At 36.4% G+C, this 23,368-nt stretch overlaps 1 protein-coding gene across 3 annotated transcripts in view; it reads right to left on the bottom strand.

The window, feature by feature from the left end:
• The window catches only part of Pik3c2g (phosphatidylinositol-4-phosphate 3-kinase, catalytic subunit type 2 gamma), a 309,948-nt gene that overhangs the window by 202,644 nt on the left and 83,936 nt on the right, over positions 1-23,368 (bottom strand). For all 3 annotated transcript variants that reach the window (XM_005379037.2, XM_005379038.2, XM_005379039.2), the window contains 3 exons: positions 20,896-21,091; positions 15,627-15,749; positions 6,283-6,414 (listed from right to left, as the gene is read on the bottom strand). In XM_005379037.2, coding sequence (XP_005379094.1) covers positions 6,283-6,414; positions 15,627-15,749; positions 20,896-21,091 — 451 coding nt within the window. The remainder of the gene's footprint in view (positions 1-6,282; positions 6,415-15,626; positions 15,750-20,895; positions 21,092-23,368) is intronic.

Raw genomic sequence — 23,368 nt, 5'->3', positions numbered from 1 at the left:
ACATTTATAGAGAGATTTGCATTAACACAGCATATGATCTCTGGAATCAAAATAGTTGTGAAAATTCACAGAGGAAATGTTCCTGCATGCATAAATAGAAAGATGCTTCATTTTTAAATACAGATACTTAAAAATTGGTTGTAAATTACCATAGTAAATGAAAGTGCATACAGGAAAGACTTTAAACAGGCTAGAATTCATGGCTTTTACAGCTTTGATAATATCAGAATACAAAGATCTTTATACAAATTTTAAAGTGAAGCTATACCTGGATGTGTACATGAATCAAAATGGTAAAACATTCCAATGATCAGCAGGAGTAGTGTTTGATATTAATAAGCCAAACAGAAAATGTGGAAGTGAAAAGTAAGAAAATTAAATTTAACCTTATAAAATGTTTAAAGCATCTTTTTCTTAAAGGACAACATACAATTCTATATTGCCATGTAACGGATGCTACATAAAACATGAGGAACAAAAAGTTCTGTCAGATAAAATTTTCTTTACATTTTTAAGAAATCTTTAAATCCTACCTTCTTTATTAGTTCTGTACCTAAAAATAGTCAGAAAATATCTGCACAAGAGGATATGGTTTGCCAACATCCTAAGACAGATAGTTTTATATGATTCAAGAGTATTCTTCAATAAGGGGAATGTTGAGTTTTCTTTGTTTATTCCTTTGTTCTAGCCTTTTCTGAAGAGACTTTTTTTGGGGATTGGTGTAACGATGCTACAGGACCAGTATTAGCAAAGTGAAAATTGTTTATCAAGAATTACAGTTAGACAATCATTAATGTCATTTTCCCTTTGCCTTCCCTTTGCTCTCAAAGTATACGACCTTCACCAAAAAGAGCCTGAAATATCCATGTACTTGGGATAAGTTTTGGGTTAGAGTCAGGCAATGTACAAAAGAAGGAAAGAGCATGTCTAATGTCAGAGGTGGAGGCCTTGGGACATAATATTCAGAGAAAATGTTTCCATTCATAATGAGTGGTAAGGACAGACATGGTAAGGAAGGTAAGGAAGAGGAAGAACATGGAGAAATAGATGGAGGGCGGGGAGAGAAGGAAAGCAGTTTGGGAAGCAGAGAACAGATAAGGAGAGAACAGAGCGAGCATGGTCCACACAGGAGTCCTGGTTTTCTTTCCCTTCTCCCTCCTGAGAAGCTGACAAAGTGTGAGGAAAGAGAGCATAATGTGATGCTGAGGAGATGAGCTGCTTCTCTCACTTCCTGTTTCCGGTCCTGCACTAAAACCACTTGATCCACCGCTGCATCTATCTGTGGCATGGTTATTAAACTTGACGCAGAAAGAGCTCCTGACTTTAGCTGCATGGGAACTTCTTTGGTCTCTAAGTGGCTCAGTTGGGATCTAGAAATACCTAAAGATATACAGGAGAGTTCTCAGGATGGGGTGGTGGTGGTGGTTGTGTGACAAGACAGAGTTAAGGGAACTAGTGATAAGGAATCTGGTTGGACCAACCAGGCTGGGGTGAACTAGGCATTTGAACCAAACCTCAGACAGTGCCCTGTCTAAGCTGGGAGATTTCCAATCACAAGCTACAGTAGCTGCGGACTTCAGCTGTGACAAACAGTTTTGATAGGGACATCAAAAGTCTGTAGGCCCAATGGATCTTTTTGAGTTTTTTCCCTTTCTTTTCTAATCCTGTGCATCTTTTCTCTTCCTTAGAAAAACAATTAGGTGTGAAAAAGCTGAGTGAATAAACATTTTTATCCAAAAGAGACTGCAGACTTCTGAAAGCACTATTAAAATGACTACTACTTTGTCATAGATGGCAAAGCTTTTTCTCCTCAATAGTTAGAGGGTTGGAGCTCATGAGGAATAATGTGATATAGTCTTTGCATTTTCTTTGTATCTAATTTGTAGAATGTGGCATAGCTGCAGTTTCACTCATTTGTATATATTAGCCACATGCTAGAATATCTAAGGGATCTAAACTGTCTCCCATAGGAGAAAAGTCTCGTGATCAGTTTTTGCCATCTCTGTCCTTGAGTAGAATCCATATTCAAGTCACCCTGACCCCCATCCTGAAGCACAGGGGCTGAATGAAGCCAGAGCACTTGACATAGGTGTGTGTATGAGGGTGCTACCAGGAAGTAGGTCACAAGAGGAATGAACTTCTAGACCCAAAAGAAGTTGATATACAGTAACGTGTTCTGGAAAGCCATTCAGTAGGGGATGGAAGCAGACTTGGTACCATTTTTTGAGGTGCTTTTCGTGCTTAGTATTAGTTAATTTGCTTTCCAATAATAGCCTGAGCCTTGGGTATCTTTCTAAATACTGCAATGTTAATTTCCATAGACGAGGAAATGGTAAGTGGAATTAAAATATGAAAAGAATACATCTAAGGGTATTGATGATGTCAGAAAGAAGATGCAAATGGTTTAAACATCAGGGAGGTAAGGAATACTGGTAGTTTTTTTTTTTTTAATTTATTACTACTGTGAAAAGATTTATTTTGTCAGTTAAACACGCAAAATATTGTGGAGGTGAGAAACACATGAAAATATATTGGCAAAGACAATCTATGAGGACATCTCGATCCTATCTTCATTAACCAGCCTTAATTGCTAAGCTTCCTGCAGTTTCTTGAACCAAATTAGTGGTATTCCAAAGAGATTTTATACAGCTTTTGGGTTCTGCTGGTGGTTGAGACTGGGGAGATTCTAATTAGACTGGACAGCGGGATGAAAATTCTCCTCACACAGCGTAGACACAGACTACTCCTCATTACTCCAATGTGTTCAGAGTTTTGAATATGATGCCATTAGAAACAAATTACATTGCTGAGCATAACAGTTCAAAATATTTCTTCAAGAATATCCCTAAGGATCTTTCCAATTTGAATATTTTCCAGGTTCATTGACTGGGATGCCCAACTCCAAATCTTTGGTACCAAGAATATAACTGGGTGGTTTTCTCCCCTCTGGGTCCATGTTTCCTCAAGCAATAAACTAAGGGGTTTGATGAAATAGTTAATTAATTTTAGCTGTAGGATTACAGGCATCTCTCTCTGGTGTTCCGGAACCAGGAAATAAGAAGATTTTGGAAAGGAGACACTATCAGGACCTGAAGATCTGATGTTATAAAATTATTTGGAATTTTGACTCTGACTGATTTCCTGCCTGAGAGCAGAATCCAGCCAAGGCTAAGGCAGGATCCCCTTACAGAGTGGTGAGCTTTCCAGGTGTGTTTGTGGAGTAGTGTACGGCTCCTAATAGTAGTAAGTGGACCTGCTTAAGTTAGAAAAAGCCAGGGAGAGAAGTCAGATCTGCTCTTGTTCTTGCTCTATTTTAAAGTAGACTGATGACTGATAGTAAATTTTTGACCTGCCTTTGTGACAGAGTGCTTCACCTATCAAAGAACTATTTGGACTAATTGAGTTCTGAGGATCTCTCATTTGGTCCAGAAAGAAGGACAATAAGGAATGAATGAAGGACAATAGTTTGGTAATTTGATTTTGAAGGTATATCTGAAAGGATTATCTACTCACAGATCAGGGTAAGCAAGTCAGCCTACTGTCTAAGGAATCAAATGGTTTGGGGATTAAGACTAATTTTAGGCCTCTGTTAAAATTTTGTGCAAGTTTTTAATTTTCTCAGGCTTTCTCATCATGGGAGTTTTGAAAATACTGATGCCCTGGCAAAACCACCGTTCAATTAAATTGGAGTCTTTGGGGAATATTTGCACTTCAATTTTATAACTTTTCTCTAAAATTCTATTGTTCAGTCAGCATGGTGACTCTGTGTTCAAACAGCTCACCATATTTTAAAAATGCTAAATAACTACCACGGTATTTGTTGTGAACTTAAATTGGGGAGAGAGCTTGTGAAAATTTTGAGCCCAGCCTAACACTTTCTTGCTGCAGTGTGGAGACCCTGTGTATGCAGATACAGTGAAAGTCTTGTCTGCAAAAAAGGAAGATTATAAATTTTTGTTGGCCAAATTTTTCCTTTGGACTGGGCTATTTTTCTTTATGCAGATGAAGAGTAAATTTGCATGCTTGAAAATATGGAAGTTTATTATTTTTTATTTTTAGGCATAATTGATGCATCTATAAGTGATGTATCCAAGCATAATCACTGTTGCTTCTTTGAAAACCTTCTGGAAACCCATAAAATGTAGGCATACTGGAAGCATTAGTTTTAGTTTATTTGTATGTTGGAAACAATAATGACATAAGTGCTCATACAATTCCACATGGCTAGCTATGGTCAATTCAAACTGTACTAGAAGACTCAATACTAAATGTTTATGGTCGGGGTCATTTGAGTGGAAACGAAATTAAGATGCCAGTTGTCTGAGATCTGGAAATATCTGTATCAAACAAATTTAATCATAATCTCTGCAACTTGTCACAATGAGCGATATGAGGGTCATTGCCTTTCTGCAACTGCCACACATGACAGATTTCTAAGGTCTTAAAAAGATCTGGATTTCTTTAAATCGTTTAGCACAAGAAAGAGTTAGATTTTCCGATTTTCATTAGATACAGTCTGTTGGAAATGTATTTACAAATGCATATTGAAATACTAGTTGAAATAAATTGAGTATTGTGATACCTCCTCATCTCTTCCTTTTGAAAGTTTCTCTTACAAAACTATCACCATGGATCAGTTCTAAATAGTACTGTTCTTGGATGTTCACATTCCACAATCACCTGCTTAGGAAATGTTTACCAGTGGGGACTTATCCATGGCAAAAGAAAGTGGCAGCAGCAGTTTTACTATCAAAACCATCCCAAAGAGCTTTGACAATTAATTTGAAAGACAAAAAATATTCCTGACATTATATGGTTAATATTTATTGATACATGCAAAGTAGGATACTTGATGGTAAGAGAGAATAAAATAGGTTGAGCTTTTTTTCAGTGAATAACTAGAAATAATATTCTATAGAAGTGCTAGATCTTACAAATACTCCAATTGAAATGGTAAAGAATTCTCTCATGAGAAGGAAGGACTCCTGTGTAGCTGCTCCTAGTGAGAAAGTAATGAAAGTTCTTAGCACACAAATTGGATCTTTGAAATGTCTGCTAACAGCAGTAGATATTTATTTTAGGGCTAAACTGTTTCTTGTAGACCCTTTAAAATCTTTCATTCTAAACCACCTATAGGGATTGATTCTTTTTCCAATTCAGTTTAGCACACAAACCTCTATTGATTGCCTATTCATATGAGACATTATGTTAGATGACAGACATTAAAGAGATAAACACAAGCCCTATCCTCAAACAGCGTATATATAGAAAGGGGCTAAAGCATGAAATCTAGTAATAGAGCAACACCCCCCCCACACACACCCTAGATCAGAATTAATCCAAAAAAGAAATTTTTAAAGATTTATCATGTTTGTTTCAATGATTATTTACACTAAGTATTAGAATTCAAAACTAACAGAGTTTTCTTAATATTTTTATATTATCAAATCTTTTTCAAGCAGCAAAGGCAAAAATGTATTTTGTAACAATATTGACATAACAATATGGATTGTAATTTTTGAACAACCTGACTTTTGTCATTTGATTCTAAAGCAAGTCTTGACAGGTGAAAATCTGATGCTTCTGAAACTTTTCTAACTTTTTTTTTTTCTGGTGCTGGGGATCGAACTCAGGACCTTGCACTTGCCAGAAGGGCACTGTACCACTGAGCTATATCCCTAGCCCCTACAACATTTTTATCTTAACAACCTAGGGGATCATTCATTATTTAATCAAGAAGCTTAAATACTAACTGTCCTAAGAGCATGACTAATGCAATTATTCAATGGCTGTTAGTCCTGAGAGAATGTCTAAACTCCTGGTTGATTTACTTTCAAAAAAAAAATCACAGTAAAGTTATCAAATATTTCTTCTTGGCAATTAAAGGTCAGTAAATCAATTACTCTGTATAATTTTCCTTTCATCAGAATTTCACGATTTATACTTTTTCTCAGTGACTATAATAATCCCAATCATTTTGAGTAACTAATTCCAGAGAAATTGGCTAGTCAGAGAATAAAAAGTAATTGAGACTGGTCATACCCATACTTTCTCACTGTACTGACCTAGCTGACAAGCCAAGCATGAGGTCCACTTCTAAAGCCATTTCTACATTTTTGCTTTTCAGTTCTGCTTTTAATCATCATAATTTATTTTGAGATACTTCATTTTAGAATAAAATATCATTTTGATTTTCTCATCATGCCATATCCTGCAAAACATTTAGTTCCAGTAAGGATTTATTAAGATGGGAACTTTATAAATCACAGATGATATACCTACTCTCTTGGAAACAATGGGAGACAGGTCCAGGCCAATAAATTTGGATGGTTGTTTGTACAGCCAATCCCAAACACTTTTACTGTGAGCATGGATTCCCTTGGAAGTGATTTGGTTTCAAGAGGAAAATTGATCCTGAAAATAAAAAGTAGTAACATGATTTTCCCAACTACAATAACATTTTGTAAATATTTTCTGATAACATAATAGTATGGAACAAAATTATTTAACTACTAGATTAGAGATATGTCTTCTGATTTTTGGTTGAATCTTGTTAAAAATGGAAATAAAATTGATATAGGGTAATGATTCATTATTGAATAAATGAAAATCATACTCATAATTTTGACAAATAAGCTTGTTTTCAAAAAATTGTAATAATTTGAGTACTTGTTCTCAAGTTTTTTTTTTTTTTTTTTTTTTGGTTTTTCTCTGGTACCAGGAACCGAACTCACAACCTTGCGCTTGCCAGGCAGGTGCTTTGCCGCTGAGCTAAATCCCCATCCCCGTCCTCAAGTTATTGTAAGCACCAAAGAAAGAATGACAAAACTCTCATTAAGGAGTTGGAGAAGTAAGGAAGTCACTAAAATGGGTCTTAAAGGGTAAGTTGGGAGGGGTTTTGTGAGATGGAGATTTGGTAAAGAGTATCCCAGAGAGAAAAGGACATAGACAAGAACATGTACGCATAAAAAGATTAGGTGGAGCTGAAAAATAGTGAGTGGTTCTTTGCGGATAGCACAAAAGGTGAGGTCAACCTGATAAGTAGAAAAGACAGAATGAGGTGGTTGCCAGAATGCTAAAGAACTCGGTCAAGCAAAAATATTTGAACTCTTTCCTAAGTCGCAAAAGGAAATATTTGAAAGAGAGAGCTAGGGGCACACAAAGTTGTCTACAATTTTAAATTTGCGCTCTCCTGGGTAATGATGAGGTCCAGAAATCTGAGGAATGGTCAGTGAAATATGATACTTATACAATTCCTGGATACTGTAAAAATGTGTTCTCAGGTAGTGTAGCTGGATACACAATCAACATTCAAAAATCAGTAGCATTCCTGTACACAAACAACAAGTTCATCGAGGGAGAAATTAGGGAAACCACACCCTTCACAATAGCATCCAAAAAAATGAAATACTTAGGAATAAATCTAGCAAAGCAAAAGATCTACATTGGAAATTACAGTACTCTGAAAAAGGAGATCAAAGAGGACATCCAAAAATGGAAACACATCCCTTGCTCATAAATAGGAAAAATCAACATAGTAAAAGTGGCCATACTCCCAGAATTGTTGTACAGATTTAATGTAATCCCAACCAAAATATCATAAGCGTATCTCACAGGACTAGAGAAAATATTCCTAAAATTCATTTGGAACCAGAAAAGACCTAGAATAGTAAAAACAATTCTCGACAACAAAGGTATGGCAGGGGGCATTACAGTTTCTGATTTGAAGTTATTCCACAAAGCTACTGTGCCACTAGCAAAACAGCATGATACTGGCAAAAAATGATGGGCCTGAGGAACAGTGGAACAGATTAGGAACGCAAAAACAACTCCAAACACAATCAACCACCTTATTTTTGACAAAGGAGCCAAACACTTTCACTGAAAGAAAGATAGTCTCTTCAATAAATGGTGCTGGAAAAACTGGCTTTCAGTATGCCAAAGACTAAAACTAGACCCATGTCTCTCACCATGCACTAAATTAAAATCTAAATGGATCAAAACATAAGCATTAAAACAGAAACACTAAATCTGCTGAAGAGAGAATCAGCAGAACTCTTGCAGTCATGGGTACAGGCAAACATTTTATGAACAAAACCCTGATCACACAGGAAATAATGCAAAGAATCAATAACTGACATCTCATCCTAATAAAAAGCTTTGGCACAGAAAAACAAATCATCAACAGAGGGAAAAGGCAACCCAAAGAGTGGGAAAAATTTTTAGCCAGTTGTTCCCTCAGACAAGGGATTTATATCTTGAACATACAAAGAATTGCAAAGCAGCAGACCTCCCAAATTCAAAGACCCAATCCAAAAATGGGTATCTGAGATGAATATACACTTCTCAGATGAAGAAATACAAACAGCAAATAAATATATGAAAAAAAAAATGTTCAACATCACTGGTTATTAGATGCAAATTAAAAAAACATAAAGATTCCACCTTCCTCCAGAAAGAATGACTATCATCAGGAAATCAGCCAATAACAAATGCTAGTGGAGCTGTGGGGGAAAAGGAAAATTTCTCCACTGTTAGTGGGAGTGGAGAATGGTGCAATCACTGTATCAATGTGGAGATTCCTCGAAAAATAGATTTGAGGTCTCAGTTGACCCAGCACTTCCCCTTCTGTGTCTTTTTCCAGAAGAACTGAAAACGTCATACCACAGTGATATACGCACATCCATGTTTACAGTAGCACAGTTTGTAATAGGTAGTCTTTGGAAACAACCAAAGTGCTCATCAACTGAAGAATGGATGAAGAAGAGGTGGTTTTTTATACAGTGGATTACTATTCTGCCATAAAGAAGGATAACTTTGAGACATTTTTTAGGTAAATGGATGCACCATGAGACCATACTCTTAAGTGAAATAAATCGGACTCACATGTATAAACATCACATTGTCTCTCTGGTGTGAGAAACTGAAAGAATTAATAAGGACTAAAATATACAATAAATATTGTGAAATGGGAAGACAATGTTCAAAAGGAAAGAGGAATTAGTATGGGGGAAGGAGAAAAAAAAGGAAAAGAAAAAATGATTAAACAAAGAATAAAATAGAAACAGAGTTTTGTAAAGAGAGAGGGAAAGAGGGGTTGAAGGGAAGAGAATGGATTGGGATAAAAGAGGAATCAAAATATATTTTATATATATATATATACACACACACACACACGCATATATATAGTACAAATTCCTTATAATGATTATGAACATTATGTATAACTAAATGTACCAGTAAATTTGTTTTAAAAAAAAGTATTCTCAGGTTCAGAACACATTGTATATTACAGCCAAAATAGAAGTAACTAAGGATAAACTGAATTGTTAATGCTTAGAAAATCTTACATTTGGATGTTGAAGCCACCCATATGTGTGGGGCAGTGTCCAGAAGACTGCAAATAACACATACATGATATAAAAAGAAACATATATGTGATACGTCAGATTGGATGGGGTGTATGTGGCTGGCATGAGTGGCCAAGAAGAATTTTTTGACAGAAAACTGAGCTTGGGACCTGAAGTCCCTCACAGAGGGCTGGGGTAAGGGATTCTTTTTTTTTTTTTTCCTCCAGTCATCTTTGTTTTGTAGAAATGACTAGAATCTGGAACAAGAGCCTCAAGAGAAACAGGGTTTTTAGGAAAGAATTATTTATGAAACAAAGAGACATAAGTAATTCTTAAAGGCTGAGATGAGGCAATGTGTTTGCTAGAAGAAGGAAATATTAGGGAGGAAAGGGAAAATTTCAGCAAAGGTTGGCAGAGGGGGACGGGTCATAGGAAGTGCATCATCAAGGAACAGGAAGCAGAAACAGAAAGATGCCCTGAAGAGCAACTAAGCAGCTTGGCCTCAGTAGTGAGGAGTATGAGAAGAACAGAATCTACCGGCTTTGTGATTTCCAATTCAACTGTGATGTCTAATTACTTAACCAGTGTGTGACTGTTACAGGACTGAGCTGACCAAAGTCTATTGTCCACTGGAAGGAGGTTTATATTACTGAAGGTTCCGATAACACTGAGAATCTTCTCACAGTAGAAATTGGCTTTTTCTTCTGAATACTAGGGAGAGCCCTTACCTGGGTCAGATGAAACATCTATGACCTCTTCTTTTAGTTCCTGTGTAGCATTCAGCCTTGATAACCAGGGACCATGAGGAATTGCAAATCTCTCTGTTCTGTATGGTGTTCCCTCAGCTAAATGGGTCCAGATTCAGGAATACAGTAGTGAGCAGGCAGAAAGAAGAAAGGCTATTTTAGAAGTAAAATGGATAACTGATACTTGGTTATCAGCATAGGAGTGAAACAGGACAATGAAGAATTAATGGTGGATTCTAGTTTCTGGATTACAATATAGCTAGTAATTTTAACTGACAGGAGACAAGAAAGAAGTGAGAGTGGAAGTAATTGTGAGATGTCAACATTTGAATGTATGCAGAGAGAGTGAGTCTGAATTTGCTGTTGAATATTAAAGAAAATGTCCCTGTTGACATAGAACCATTATATTCATTCAACTTTTCTAAGCCCTGTTTCTCCTTACCACAAAATGAAACTACTATGATATAACACAATCCATGGACAATTGTACACAATATATTAGCACTCTATTAATGTATTCACTATATTCAAAGTGATTATTTTATTAACCATTGAGCATTTAAGATCCAAATTTATTAAAAAATATTCCTGGGGCTGGGGGCTGGGGATTAGCTCAGCAGCACGGCGCCTACCCAGAGTGCACGGTTGTGAGTTCAATCCTCGGTACTGGAAACAAAAGAAAACAAAACAAAACAAAACAAAACAAAACAAAACAAAACAAAACAAAATTCCTGTGTAGACTGACGAAATACTAAGGTAAGGAAGGCAAAGAAAAGAAAGACTACACTGAGAAAAATCTTCCATTTTTAAGTTTGATGAGATCTAGGTTTACTAAAATGCTCCATGTTTAGGGGTTTAAGACTGAAAGTCTTTGCTGTATTACTCTTTCATCCTTTTAATATTCACACAAGATAATATAGATCTATTTCTTGTCTTAAAGGAGCTGAAATGTGACATAAAGTGTTGATGATACTGTGGAAAGAGTAATTTCTTGAATATTTTACCCATAATTGACTTTCTATTAGATTTTCATATTTCTGCATTAAGACAGAAGCTGTAATTTCACTTTATCCTTCATATTATCTACAATGTTCTTTTTTCTTCATTAAATATGTCTTCTTCATCTATAACTTCACTTTCCAGTAAGATTTTCATATTAAGAATGACAAAACTTAGGTAAGTTACAGTTGATAGTTACTGCCAAACTCAATGCTTTCATTTTTATTAATAAAAATAAATTCTGTGGGAAGAAAACATGCTTTCTCAGTAGCTATTTATTCATCCTGTAAATGTATATGGATTTTTAAAGTCAGAATAATCTCACATTCGTTGGACAACCTTTTTTAAACATCTGCATGGCTACTTTAAAAGCAAAAGGAATAAACTTTTTAGACAAAAAAGAATAAAAATATTTCATTAGACAATTCAATAAGTAGAATAAAATTGCTTCCTTTTACCTGAAAAACAGGCAGAAACTTCAAGTTTTAGCCATAAATTTGCCTTACCTATTTAAACATGAATAACCACTAAAATTTTTTCTATATTATACAGTTTTTCTTAAATCAGAGTAAGTTTTTGATAATGAAAATGAGACATACCTAATGTTTTGCTCAGAACTCTCCTAATGACCAGGGGCTGGGGATTTAGAGGGGCTGGGGATTTAGCTCAGTGGTGCAGCACCCACCTGGCAAGCACAAGGTCATGAGTTCAATTCCCGCTACCAGAAAAAAAAAAAAAAAAAAAAGAACTCTCCTAATGACCATTGCAAAGAGTTTGACTTATGTGTGATTGCAATAGGACAGGAAGTCATTTATGGAATTTTAAATAGAGTACTTTGAGGCTTGACTTACATTGTGAAGACATCACTTTAACTGTGTGGGAGAAGCACTACAAGGTGCAATAGAACTAGAAGACTATTCAAAGGCTGTGATCATAGGGGAGAGACATTACAGTAGCTTAGACGAGTGGAGGGATAAGGATTGAACACTGTGTATGTTTTGAGGAGAAAGCCAATAAGATTTCCTGAACACAGGGTCTGAGAGAGGAGAACCAGTTGATAGCTTTTGATCTGGACAATTAGAAATAGAACTAGTTATCCAGAACATGGGCAGAGCAGTTTGGAATGTGAGACCAGGAATTCAGTATTAGACCAGTTGGGAGTATAGTGTGGAGATTGTAACGGGAGCCTGGAGTGGTGGTGATACGGGTTTGGGAATTGTTGGTCTATAAATGGTATTTAAAGGTATGCGACTGTAAAATAAACCTGCAGAGTAAGAATACACACAACAGGGAAGAGAATTAAGCTTTAAAGTCATAAACATTGAAGAAGAAAAGGAGATGAAAAAGAAAGATCAGTGAGGTAGGAGGAAGTCAAGTGGGGTGTAAATTTCAAGATGGATCGTGAGGTCACCAGTACCAAATGATTCTGATGTGTCTCATAGGGTGAGGAGGGAGAAATAAGAGCTGGAGTTAGGTTTGCAGGGTGCTCATGACTCTGATCAACATTTTCAGTTTAGCAGAAGAGATGAAGCCCAGATAGGAGTAAGTTTTAGAGCAGAGGGAAAAATCCAAAGAAAGTAAATTCCCTGGGAAAGTCATGCTATAAAGTAGAGGAATATAATAGGATGGCTGCAGGCAGGAGAACTGGATAGCGGCAAAAATCATTTTTGGTTGTTTTTCAATTAAGACGTGAGCACTTTCATGGAATGTAAATACTCATCCCAAGATTTTACATGTTGGTAAGAAACAATATGCGAACCGTATGTGGTGGTGTACACCTTTAATTCCAGCAGTTGGGCAGGCTGAGGCAGGAAGATTCCAAGTTCCAGCCCAGTCTGGACGATTTAGCAATTTAAGAAGAACTTGTCTCAAAATAAAAATTAAAAAAGGGCTGCAATATAACTTCTCTCAAATCCCTAGGTTTAATCCCCAGAACAGAAAGTTAAAAAAAAAAAAAAAAAAAAAGACAGACAGATGCAAAAAAGAAAGGAAGAAAAAAAGAAAGGAAAGGAAAAAAAAGAAAAGAAAATAAAATGTATTCAACACACGAGCTAAGGAGTCAGGGTGATTCTGAAGTTAGTTTAACAGTTTGCCAGTTATAAGGCATGGGTAAGTTAATTAAAATTGAAAAACATGGAGTTCCTGATCTGTAAAATGGGAATGACAATGTCTGCTTCATATTTTTGTTATAAATTGGGATGAAATAATATAATTCAGTGATGCAATATGATGATTAGAACATAAAAATTCATAACCTATGTTAATTATTATTAAATCACAAGTTTTTATCCTTAAATTTACATTCTAGTAATGAAATATACTTCCAATTATGCTGTAGTAAGTACATGTTAATAAAATATGAAAAGGATATCAGAGGCACCCTACAAAATAGTAAATATGTTTAAAAGAAATAAAATAAAGATTATATTTAGGGTGAAGTAATAAACTATTGGAAGAATGAAAGTATCTTTCACAGAAAAATAACACTCAAACAGTCATAAGAAAGTGAAACCTATAAAATATAGGTTTTTCCAAAGTACTAATTCTTTTAAATTTATTCTGGGATTTTCCTTCTGAAATTGATTTTAGAATTAGATTTTTCTACTGAATTATCTACATGATAGTATGAATCTCTGAGTTGAAAATGAATCCAATATTTTGAAATAACCAAGAATAATTTTTAGTTAAGCCAGAAAAATAATTTTAGCAGTTGAACTGGCCTATATGTATATATTTTTTTGAGACAAGGTCTTGCCAGGTAATTTAGTAGTTCAGGCTGACCTTGAATTCACTATGTGGCCCAGGCTGACCTCAGACACACTGCAATCCTCCTGCCTCAGCCTCCCGAATGCTGAGATTACAGGTGTGTGCCACCGTACTCTGCTAATTTTTTTGTTTAAGGAGATCTCTGTCACAAAAAATTCATTAATTAGCCCAGCAGTATTTACTGTACTTTTATTCTGTCCTGTGCTGTTTGGGCAGCTGAGGACTGAATTTTTTTTTAGAAATAATCTTTGTATCATTTGTAAAAGCAGACAAATAAAAACAAACGTATCCATTAAGTTACTATTAGAAAGAAATTCAGAGTTTAGACCAGGAAACAAAGGAGAGGTGGATAATGTCATGATACAGAAAGCATTTGTAGAGAAGATGGAAGCTGAGTAGGTCTTCCCAAGGTGGGCAAGTGGAATCACTGCAGTTCTAACACATCAGGGACCCAGACACAGATGTGATTTGTGGGTTCATAGCAGGATAAATAGATTGGATGCAGATTAGGTGCAGAGGAAGGGAGTGGGTCTAATTCTAGAAATGAAGGTACAGATAAGTAGGACCAAACCATAGAGAGCTTTGTGCTCTATGCTATCAGATTTGTTCTCTGCCTCATAAGAATTGAAAAGCCACTGCAGAATTTTACAAACAGCAAAGATTCTGTAACAAGGGAAAAGGATATTGTAACTGAGGTCAGGTCTTTGGTTAAAGGAATTAAGAACTTAAGGAAAGAAAGGAACATAGGGATGGTAAAGGTCGGGGAACAGAGAAGGTTTGGCTTGTGATGGGATGGGAAGGAGCAGGATGTGTGTGGAAGTGCAGGTTGCAGGCCACGTCTCAGGACAGTCTCCACTGAACATCGTGACCGTAACAGAGGCAGTTGGGGCTGTCCTAACACCACCCTGAGACTCCTAGGTCTCTGATGCATGCTTTCAGTGGGAAAGCCTGAGACTTGGTGGCGAGTTGTCTTCTAAGAAAGCCAGATCTTCTGGAACAGCTGAAGAAGAATGCACTGGAAAACTTTCTTCCAGCTGCATAGGAATAACACTGCTTATTCCTCATCAGTGAAGTAGTAGAGGCTGTGGAGAAATAGATGGCAAAGAACCAATGGATCAGCCATAGGAGTGGTGAGGAAGAGCAGTGGTACCTGTGACAATGCCATGGGTGGGGCACATGAGTCCCCTGAGAGTCTGAGGGAGGACAGAACAGAACGGGGAAGGAGGAGCCAGGGGAGGTGGAGAGCAGGGACAGTGCTAAGAAGACTCCTGACAATTTTGCCTTAACAGATCTCCACAGGAGGAAGAAAAAGGAAATAGTCATTCCCAGTTAGGTACAAACTTACCCAATATATGGATGTTTATTGCTAAAGAACTTGTAGCAAATGTGTAATTGACTTGCATGAGAAAATAGAAATTATGTATATTATTAGATGATTTCTTTCTTCTGCATTGTATGTGGACCATCCTCCCCAACTCAAATAATTTCTGATTTCTGGAGGATGTGAATGATTAATAACTCCTTTTTCTGATTTCTTTTTTACTCAGCTCAATAGTATGGATTAGACAGTTGTCTAGGCTTTTAAATGAACTTTTAATCTGCTGAATTAATAGGCACTTATGTATTAGCACTAGCATATTTATCACACCCATGTATCAAATCTAGAGCTAGTAACATTTTTTAATCATTTCTGTTGTTTGAAAAAAAAGGAGGGGAGCTAAGTTTTACTAAAAAATGATCCAGTTAGAATAAAGATTAAACTTACGTTTCACTCCAGTTGACCAAGAAAAAAAATAATTTTTTGACTGGAATAGTTCTGTTGTTTCTCACTTGGCACAACTTCTTTCCAGCATATGTAAGCCAGCAGGAAAACGAAAATGCTTTATAGCTAAAAGAAACGATATTGATTCAGTAAACTTAACACATTGAAGGAAATAGCTTTGTAAATGGGTCAATTATTTTTATAGTCAAAAGTCAAAGGATAAAGTCATGTTTGCTTGTGTAAAGTGTGCTTTACAAATGGCTTTAAGGATTTATGTTGAGCGCATTAGCAAAACTGCAGAATAGCAGCACCAAGATCCTCCTTTGCCCGTGGTGACACCAATTCAACAATACATGACTAATTCCTTTTGTGGGAAATCCAGGAGCCAGTGAAGAGGCTCCTCTACCCTAGTTGAGTACAAAGCCAGCCTCATCAAAGCTGGTAGGGAATTCATGGTGCCACCCATTTGCCAGAGTCCCCAGCAAGAGAAAAAGAAGGCTGGAACTTCCACCTAACTTCAGTACCCAAGGGAGTGGCTTCTGTCTTTCTTGCACCTAAGTTTTCACAGGAAAGGGACAAGGTTGGGGATGCTGAGGGCAAAGACACTGGCTCTTATTAGCTATCACCTCTCCCCCAGCTCAGCATGGAATGAACAGCAAAAATCCCAACTCCCAAACTCTTTGACAGCTCAACTTATTCAAAAATACATGTTTGAATTCACAAATACATTTATTTATATGTGTTTCATTATTGCTCTTTTATACAGTCACATTGTAGAAAGTGGATGAGATCTGTATTTATATGTTATTTTACATTTGTTTGGACTTGCTTTATAATACAGTTTTTGGTCACTTAAAATATATGTTCTCCATTGAAAAGAAGTTGTACGTTCAAGTTATTTCCAGTAGAGTATAGGACAAAAATTTATTAGATCAAGATTGTTCATTGTGTTAGCTTTCTCTTCCATATATATTTCAATTTGCCTCATTAATTTATTAATTCCTGAGAAATGTTGATATCACTTACCATGATGGTAGTCCATCAGTTTCTCTTTGCATTTCTGTCATTTTTTAAAAAAACTCTTCTTATTGTGATTTACATATTTTACTACTATATCATGATTTTACATTTAATAATGCTTTTTGACTCAAAATCCATTATGTTAGTTTATACACCAATATTTGGTTGGTGTGTGCCCAGTATTTATATTAAGAGGTATTGTACTTATCTTCCAGACATTCCTTTGCATGGTTATACCACAAGCCAAGTTTATCAATGAGACTTGAGTGAGATGAATGAAAGATGATCTTAGACAGTGCACATGTGCTTTTGATGGCAAAGTGTGACTGTTAAGCTTAATTGTCAATTTGATTGACTTGGGAGCTTCCTAGGGGATCAGCAAAGCATATTTCTGTGTATGTCTGGAGGGTTCCCGGATGTGTGATGTTGGCTCTATTCTGGTACCTGGTCCCTTTGTCTCTGGCACCTTTCCTCTCTACTCTGCTTCTCAGCCACTATGAAATGAGCAGATTCCTCCACCATGCCCTTCAGCCACGATGTTTCTGCTTTGGAACCAGTGACATGGACTGAACCCTCTGAAACTGTGAGATGGATCAAAGTGCTCCCCCTTTAAATTTCAAGTGTCAAGTATTTTGTCCCAGCAACAAGAAAGCTTATATGTAGAGTGATATGACAAGGAGCCTCTAGCCATGGAAATCCTCACCGTAAAGAAAGATACTCTTGGTAAGAAAGAATTCCACCTTTCTCGTATGTTCACAGTCTCTTATAACTAAAAATGCCAGTGACTCTACTTTATCACCTAACGTACGTTTCTGTACACATTACATATTTATGCACAATTATTTTTGCATCCTATTTACCCTAACTTGGCATTATACTTTATGAGATATTTAAGGGATTTTTAAAACTAATTTTCATCAACTTTTTAACATAACTTCCTAATAAAATGTGTCTTGTTCTGCTCTCATTCATGCTAACAGTAAGTTTCACAATTGCTAGTCAGTCACTCTTCCACGGCCACTGATAGCTCTGGTGTCACTTTCCCTGATTCTGAGCTGCTGGTCCCAAAGCCCAAGGATGTATCTCAGCTACAATACCTACTTCACTCCCTGATGTGCCTTCTCTTACATTTGTCACTTCTTCACAGGTTCCAGCTCAGCTTCTATTTCTGTCCTTGTCAATAACATGATGTAGGCTAAATATTCCTTCTCTCAGCTCCATGTAATAATCTCAAACCAAGTCGTACTCCCTCCTCTACTGAAGGGAGTCTACTTAGACACTTTCAATAAATTCTTATGGAACATGTTTTATTTATTTGGAAGTGTCTTGGTTAGTATAGGTTAAAAAATACAGTCCTACTCACATGTGCCTTGTCATTTGAACGTGGCATAATGGAACAAACATAATGAACAGGCATAATGGAAGAAACATGTTGAGCAATTATTAAGACAAAGAGCACCATGAAATATAAAAATAAAAAGGGAAACTTATCTCATCATTGAGTACAATAATCTTTCTATCTGTAGAAATGATAAAGCTAAAACATAATTTCTATCCAGTATTATGAGAAATTTTGGTTCAATATGAATGGATTATTAATCATTGTAATGAATCACAGAAAGGATTTGTTTAATCAAGTGACCGTAAGTGAGATATGTCTTCATTTGTCTTTGATAGCTTGTGTAGGGACTTTTCTGAAGGCAGAGTCATGAAGTAGAGCACAAATCAGTTTGAAATTCATCAACTACTTCTTATTTTAGAGTTTTGTGGCTTAACAAATTAGTTTACTTCAGTGCCCTTAGATCTACTCTTTATAGCTAAAACCAGACAAAAAGTTGTCATGTTGTTATCTTTTGTGCCTGGTTGGTCAGTACTTATGCTTCTGGAGATAGTTCTGGCTTAGGTTCTTTCCTGCTGTTTCTTTCCAGACCTTCTTGCAGGGTGGTCTCCAGTGATCCTGCACCCTAGTTTTCGAAACCAGTACCATGTTTTCCCACAGGATACCAATGTGGCAGAAGCAATGGTTTATCCCTTCCAAGATTAGGTTCTAAAACACTCCCTCATTCTCTTTGATGTTCCCTTGCTCATGAACTTTGTCTCTCTTGATGGATGTTTGCTCAGGGGAGGCCAACTGCTATGACTTGAGGATGCTTAAAGGTAGTTCTGTAGCAAGGAATGGAGATTCCCTAACCTACACGTTGTGAAGATCTGAGAAATGCTGATAAGCTTGTGAGTAACTTTTGAAGTGGACTCTTCTGTCAGTCTTGAAATCACTGTGGCCCTAGTTACTGGTTTGGCTGCTCCTCCTTGAGCCCCACCAATCAGCAAAAGTACTCCCCCGGTTCCTGACCCTCACAATATGAGCTCATCCATGTTTGCTCTGAGATGATGGTAAATTTTGGGGTAATTTATTTGTACCAATCAATAGCTAGGTCCCTAGGGAATCCTCCATTGAGGGCACAATTTGTCACCAGGTAAGACATCTTACTGGGACCTCTCCCCAGAATTTGTAAGGTTGGTTGTTGGTCCATAGATTAGAAGAATAGTGGTGTCTTTTTTCTGTCTCCAGCCTTGGTTATAGTTTGTTCCTCTAATAAATGACAAGTGTAATTTTGTTTTTCCTATCAATGTTCTTGTTGATCACAGAGACTCTCAAATAAAGTCATTACTTTAAATCTATAATTTTATGTACATAAGTACAAATCTGCCTCTATCATTAATGAAAGTTAAAAATGTTTAAAGTGTTCTCAGTATTTTTACTCTGAAAACAGGAATTATGTAGAGAAATAGGAAAAAGGAGAGGTGGACAGATAGATTATATTTATACAAATACAGATTGCATTTTAAATCTACTCATGCATTTTACAGTTAAAAATGTATTATGTATTTATATATAGTGCATATATCCTTATCTATCTATACACACACATACATATATACGTACTCTATGCATATAGCATTATCTGTGTGTACCTAGCCATAAAGGCTTTTCCATGTGAACTAAAATTAAGGAATACATATTGATAGTTCAGAAACAGAAAACACTCACTGAAGTAGCAATTGGTTATAGTGTATATCGGCTTTTTAAAATTCATCATAAAATTAAAAAAAGGAAAAGCATGGAAGTACCATATCCTGGATTCTAAAAAACTGTGTAATAGTTTTTAATAGACAAGATTTTCTTTTAAATTAACTAATAAATATTTATATATTCTGAAAATACTAAACTAAAGTTATTTATCTTTACTGAAATATTTTCAGTTTTTATTTGAGGTGCTCAATGCTGTAGATACATCATATTCATTAATAGATATCTTTACTATTCTCCTATCAATTTAAATCAGTATTATTTTGTAAATGTAACCTACAAGAAATTCAAAACTTTATGTTACATTACCCTAAGCAAGGTATTAAAAAATGATGTAATAATGTCAACTCATTCCAAAAGCCAGTGATTTCCATGTATAATTGTAACTCATTTTTATTGCAACCACAAAAATCCTTGGCTGATTTTACAGATTCAAAGTACTATGCTCAGGGGCTGGAGATTTAGCTCAACAGCACAGTGCCTGCCTGGCAAGCGCAAGGTTGTGAGTTCGATTCTTGCTACTGGAAAGAAACAAACAAACAAATAAAACAACAGAGCAAAACAAAACAAAAAAATATTGTGCTCATGAAATATCTTCCACTATAATTGATGGGAATCAGTTTTTTTTTCCTATTTTAAAATATTCTTTATCTCTCTGTATGTTATGTTCTCCCTCCCTCTCTCTTTCTCTCTCCACCCCCTCATCTTCTTTAATTTTCTTTCATTAGATTAGTCAATTAAATCTAAATAAGAAAAAGAAAATTTTAGGGCAGCCACTTCACAGGATGAGCATTTTGTATTTCTGTAATACTACATTGACAACAGCAACTAGTTTTTATACAAAGAGTGGAAGAGGGAAATAAGGCAGGGAAGAGGGATTGAAGGGACGGTAGGGGGTTGGGAAGAAAAAGAATTAGGTTATATCATGTAAGGTACAAATTCTCTATAGTGAATGAGATTATTCTGCATACTTAAAATGTACCAATAAACTTAAATAATAAAAAAATCCTTTGGAAATCTGAATGTTTACATAGTAGTTTTAAGAAATTTTCAAAAATTCTATGAAATATTTGTCTCTGTAAATAAGCACAAGATCAGTAACATTCAATCTAATTAGAAGTTCTATGGAAAGGAATTAACCCTCCAGTGGAAAGTCACCCTCACCTGTCCACCCAGGTCTCTGGGATGTTGTGTGCTGCGTACACGGTGAAGCTAAGATGTGCACGCAGGCCAGGGTGCGCAGAGGAGATGCTTCCGGGTGCCCTGACAGGCTGGAAATCTGCGTAGAAACTGCTGCAGTAGATGTCAATTAGCTGGTAGATGGACGCAGATAGTTCAGTTGTCACTTTCTCTATAAAACCTAGGGGAGAAAAAGAGATCATGAAGGCTGTAAAGGTCATATTTATCATAAACTATCCATTATATCTTTGGAATTTCTTATGATGAAATTTAATTAAAATGACCCTTTACCACCCAAAGGCAGTTAGCCATCTGCGCCTCTGAATGCAGCCTGGCTTACTTGCTAGCAGATTAGATGCCAATATACTTGCATATCTTCATTAGAAATTTTGAAAGTATGTTTTTTAGTCACAAATTGGAAGTTCTTTTTAGGATTAACTTGGCATTCTGATCAGTTGCAATTTACAATAATTTTTGCTCTAGTTTGTGGCTATTAAGAGTTAATTTTCAGCCAAGCATGGTGGTGGATGCCTGTAATGCCAGCACTTGAGAGGCTGAGGCAGGAGAATTGCTATAAATTCGAGGCCAGTCTGGGTTGCATAGTCTAAGACCAGCCTGAACTACACAGTGAGACCCTGTCTCAAAAAAAAACAAAAAAGAAGAATCAAAATATATTACATACGGGTATAAATTTCCTATGATGAACATGATCCTTATGTATATCTAAAATATGCCAATAAACTTAACAAAGAAATGTTAAAAATGAGTTAATTTTCAGATGAAAAACTTGCTTTGTACATAGTTTATGTATATTTCAAACAAATTCAATCTAAAATTATTCATAATAAATTTGATTATGCTCGGATATTTATCATGGAATACTCCTAAACACTGTGCTGATATAAAAGAAAGTGATAAAAGTCCATAGCTGGGGTTTGAAGCAAGCTTGAAATGAAAGATTCGTGATGCTTACCAAATCTCTTCAAAGTCAAAGCATTTATTTACTTTCATGGCTCTCTGTTTTAACGGAGTCTATTCATGTTTTCCCCCGAAACCAGCCTATTTTTGCCTTACTTGCCATTACAGAAAAGCCACTGAGCAAGAGAACAGTGAGGTATAACCTTCTGCAGGACACTGGCCATCACCATGCTAAAGACCAACTAGAGCTCATTTTCTAGTTAAGTCATATTTTCGGTGAAACCCGGTTTTAAAGTAACTTGTCAATGAGTCCTTGGTTGATCAGCTTTGTATGTCTATATCTGTTTTCATGAGAAACCACTTTGCATATATCAATATGTAATACAACAAGCATTGTTAATTCCCTACCACTCTGTTTGTAACTGTCATGTCTGTACTGATCCTTTGCTAGTTTGTAAAATGTTGTCTGTCTGTTAGTACTTTCCTCCTTTTCTTTCTAAAATAAAAAAAAAATAAAGTAACTTGTCATGAAGGAAAAAAAATGACTAGGTTTAGAAGCTAATAGTTTTCCGCTAGTAGCTGAGATGTTAGGAGAACTAGCAAATCATTAGATACTGTGTTCTTAAAATTCGGTGGGATGTATTTTCAACATGTGCTGAACCAAGTCTGTAGGCACTGTTATTTATTCACACACATGCAACTTCCTCATACACTGCTTCTGAAACATAAGTTGCTTTTCGGTTTCTAGTTGCATTGAAAGGAAAATGGTACCAAGAGCCAGCTTTCTTCCACTCAGTCGGGTGCAGTGTTCTCCGGCTGAGGTCTGTGGTAGCAGACAGAAGCCACCTTCAGCACGGGGCTTCTTTTCCTTCAACACACCCTGTTCCCTCAACAGCTCTGTCTACAATAAATATTTTGGCTCAACACGTGCTATGACTCAGTTATTCATAAATTTGTGCAACATTTATGAGATACACAAATTTTGCTTATTTGCTATGTTTCTTAAATTACGCCCTTTGTTGAAACAGCCTGTGCGGGAAGCACGGGGAAAGAGCTCTAATTGCCTTTCCCTGAGAAGTCAGCAGTACCCACTAATGAAGCAGCAGAGGGAAGCAGCAGAGAAAAGCAGCATAAAAATAGTTTTAAAAGAGACCTCCAGAGGCCAATCAATAGGGATTTTCCTGATCCACAGGAGGGAGAAACTACAAATTTAGGAAAATATCTTGTTTCCCAGTGCCCAAATAATACTGCTGGTGCTCTGAATCACGCAGCACGAAATTCTGGTCAGTAACCTCTGATCTTGTGCAAAGGTGCCCACGAATGCCCATCTAAAACACATTGTAGCGGCTGGGGATGTAGCTCAGGGGCACAGTATCTGCCTGGCAAGCGCGACGTTGTGAGTTCGATTCCCAGTACCAGAAAAAACAAAACAATAAACAATAAAGAAGGGGCTGGGGATTTAGCTCAGCGGCAAAAGCGCCTGCCTGGCAAGCGCAAGGTCGTGAGTTCGGTTCCCGGTACCCGAGAAAAACCAAAAAAA

Source organism: Chinchilla lanigera, unplaced genomic scaffold (genome assembly GCF_000276665.1).
Source record: "Chinchilla lanigera isolate Chin_1 unplaced genomic scaffold, ChiLan1.0 scaffold00012, whole genome shotgun sequence".
Classification (NCBI taxonomy): Eukaryota; Metazoa; Chordata; class Mammalia; order Rodentia; family Chinchillidae; genus Chinchilla; species Chinchilla lanigera.
This window is presented reverse-complemented; position numbering and strand designations above follow the sequence as displayed.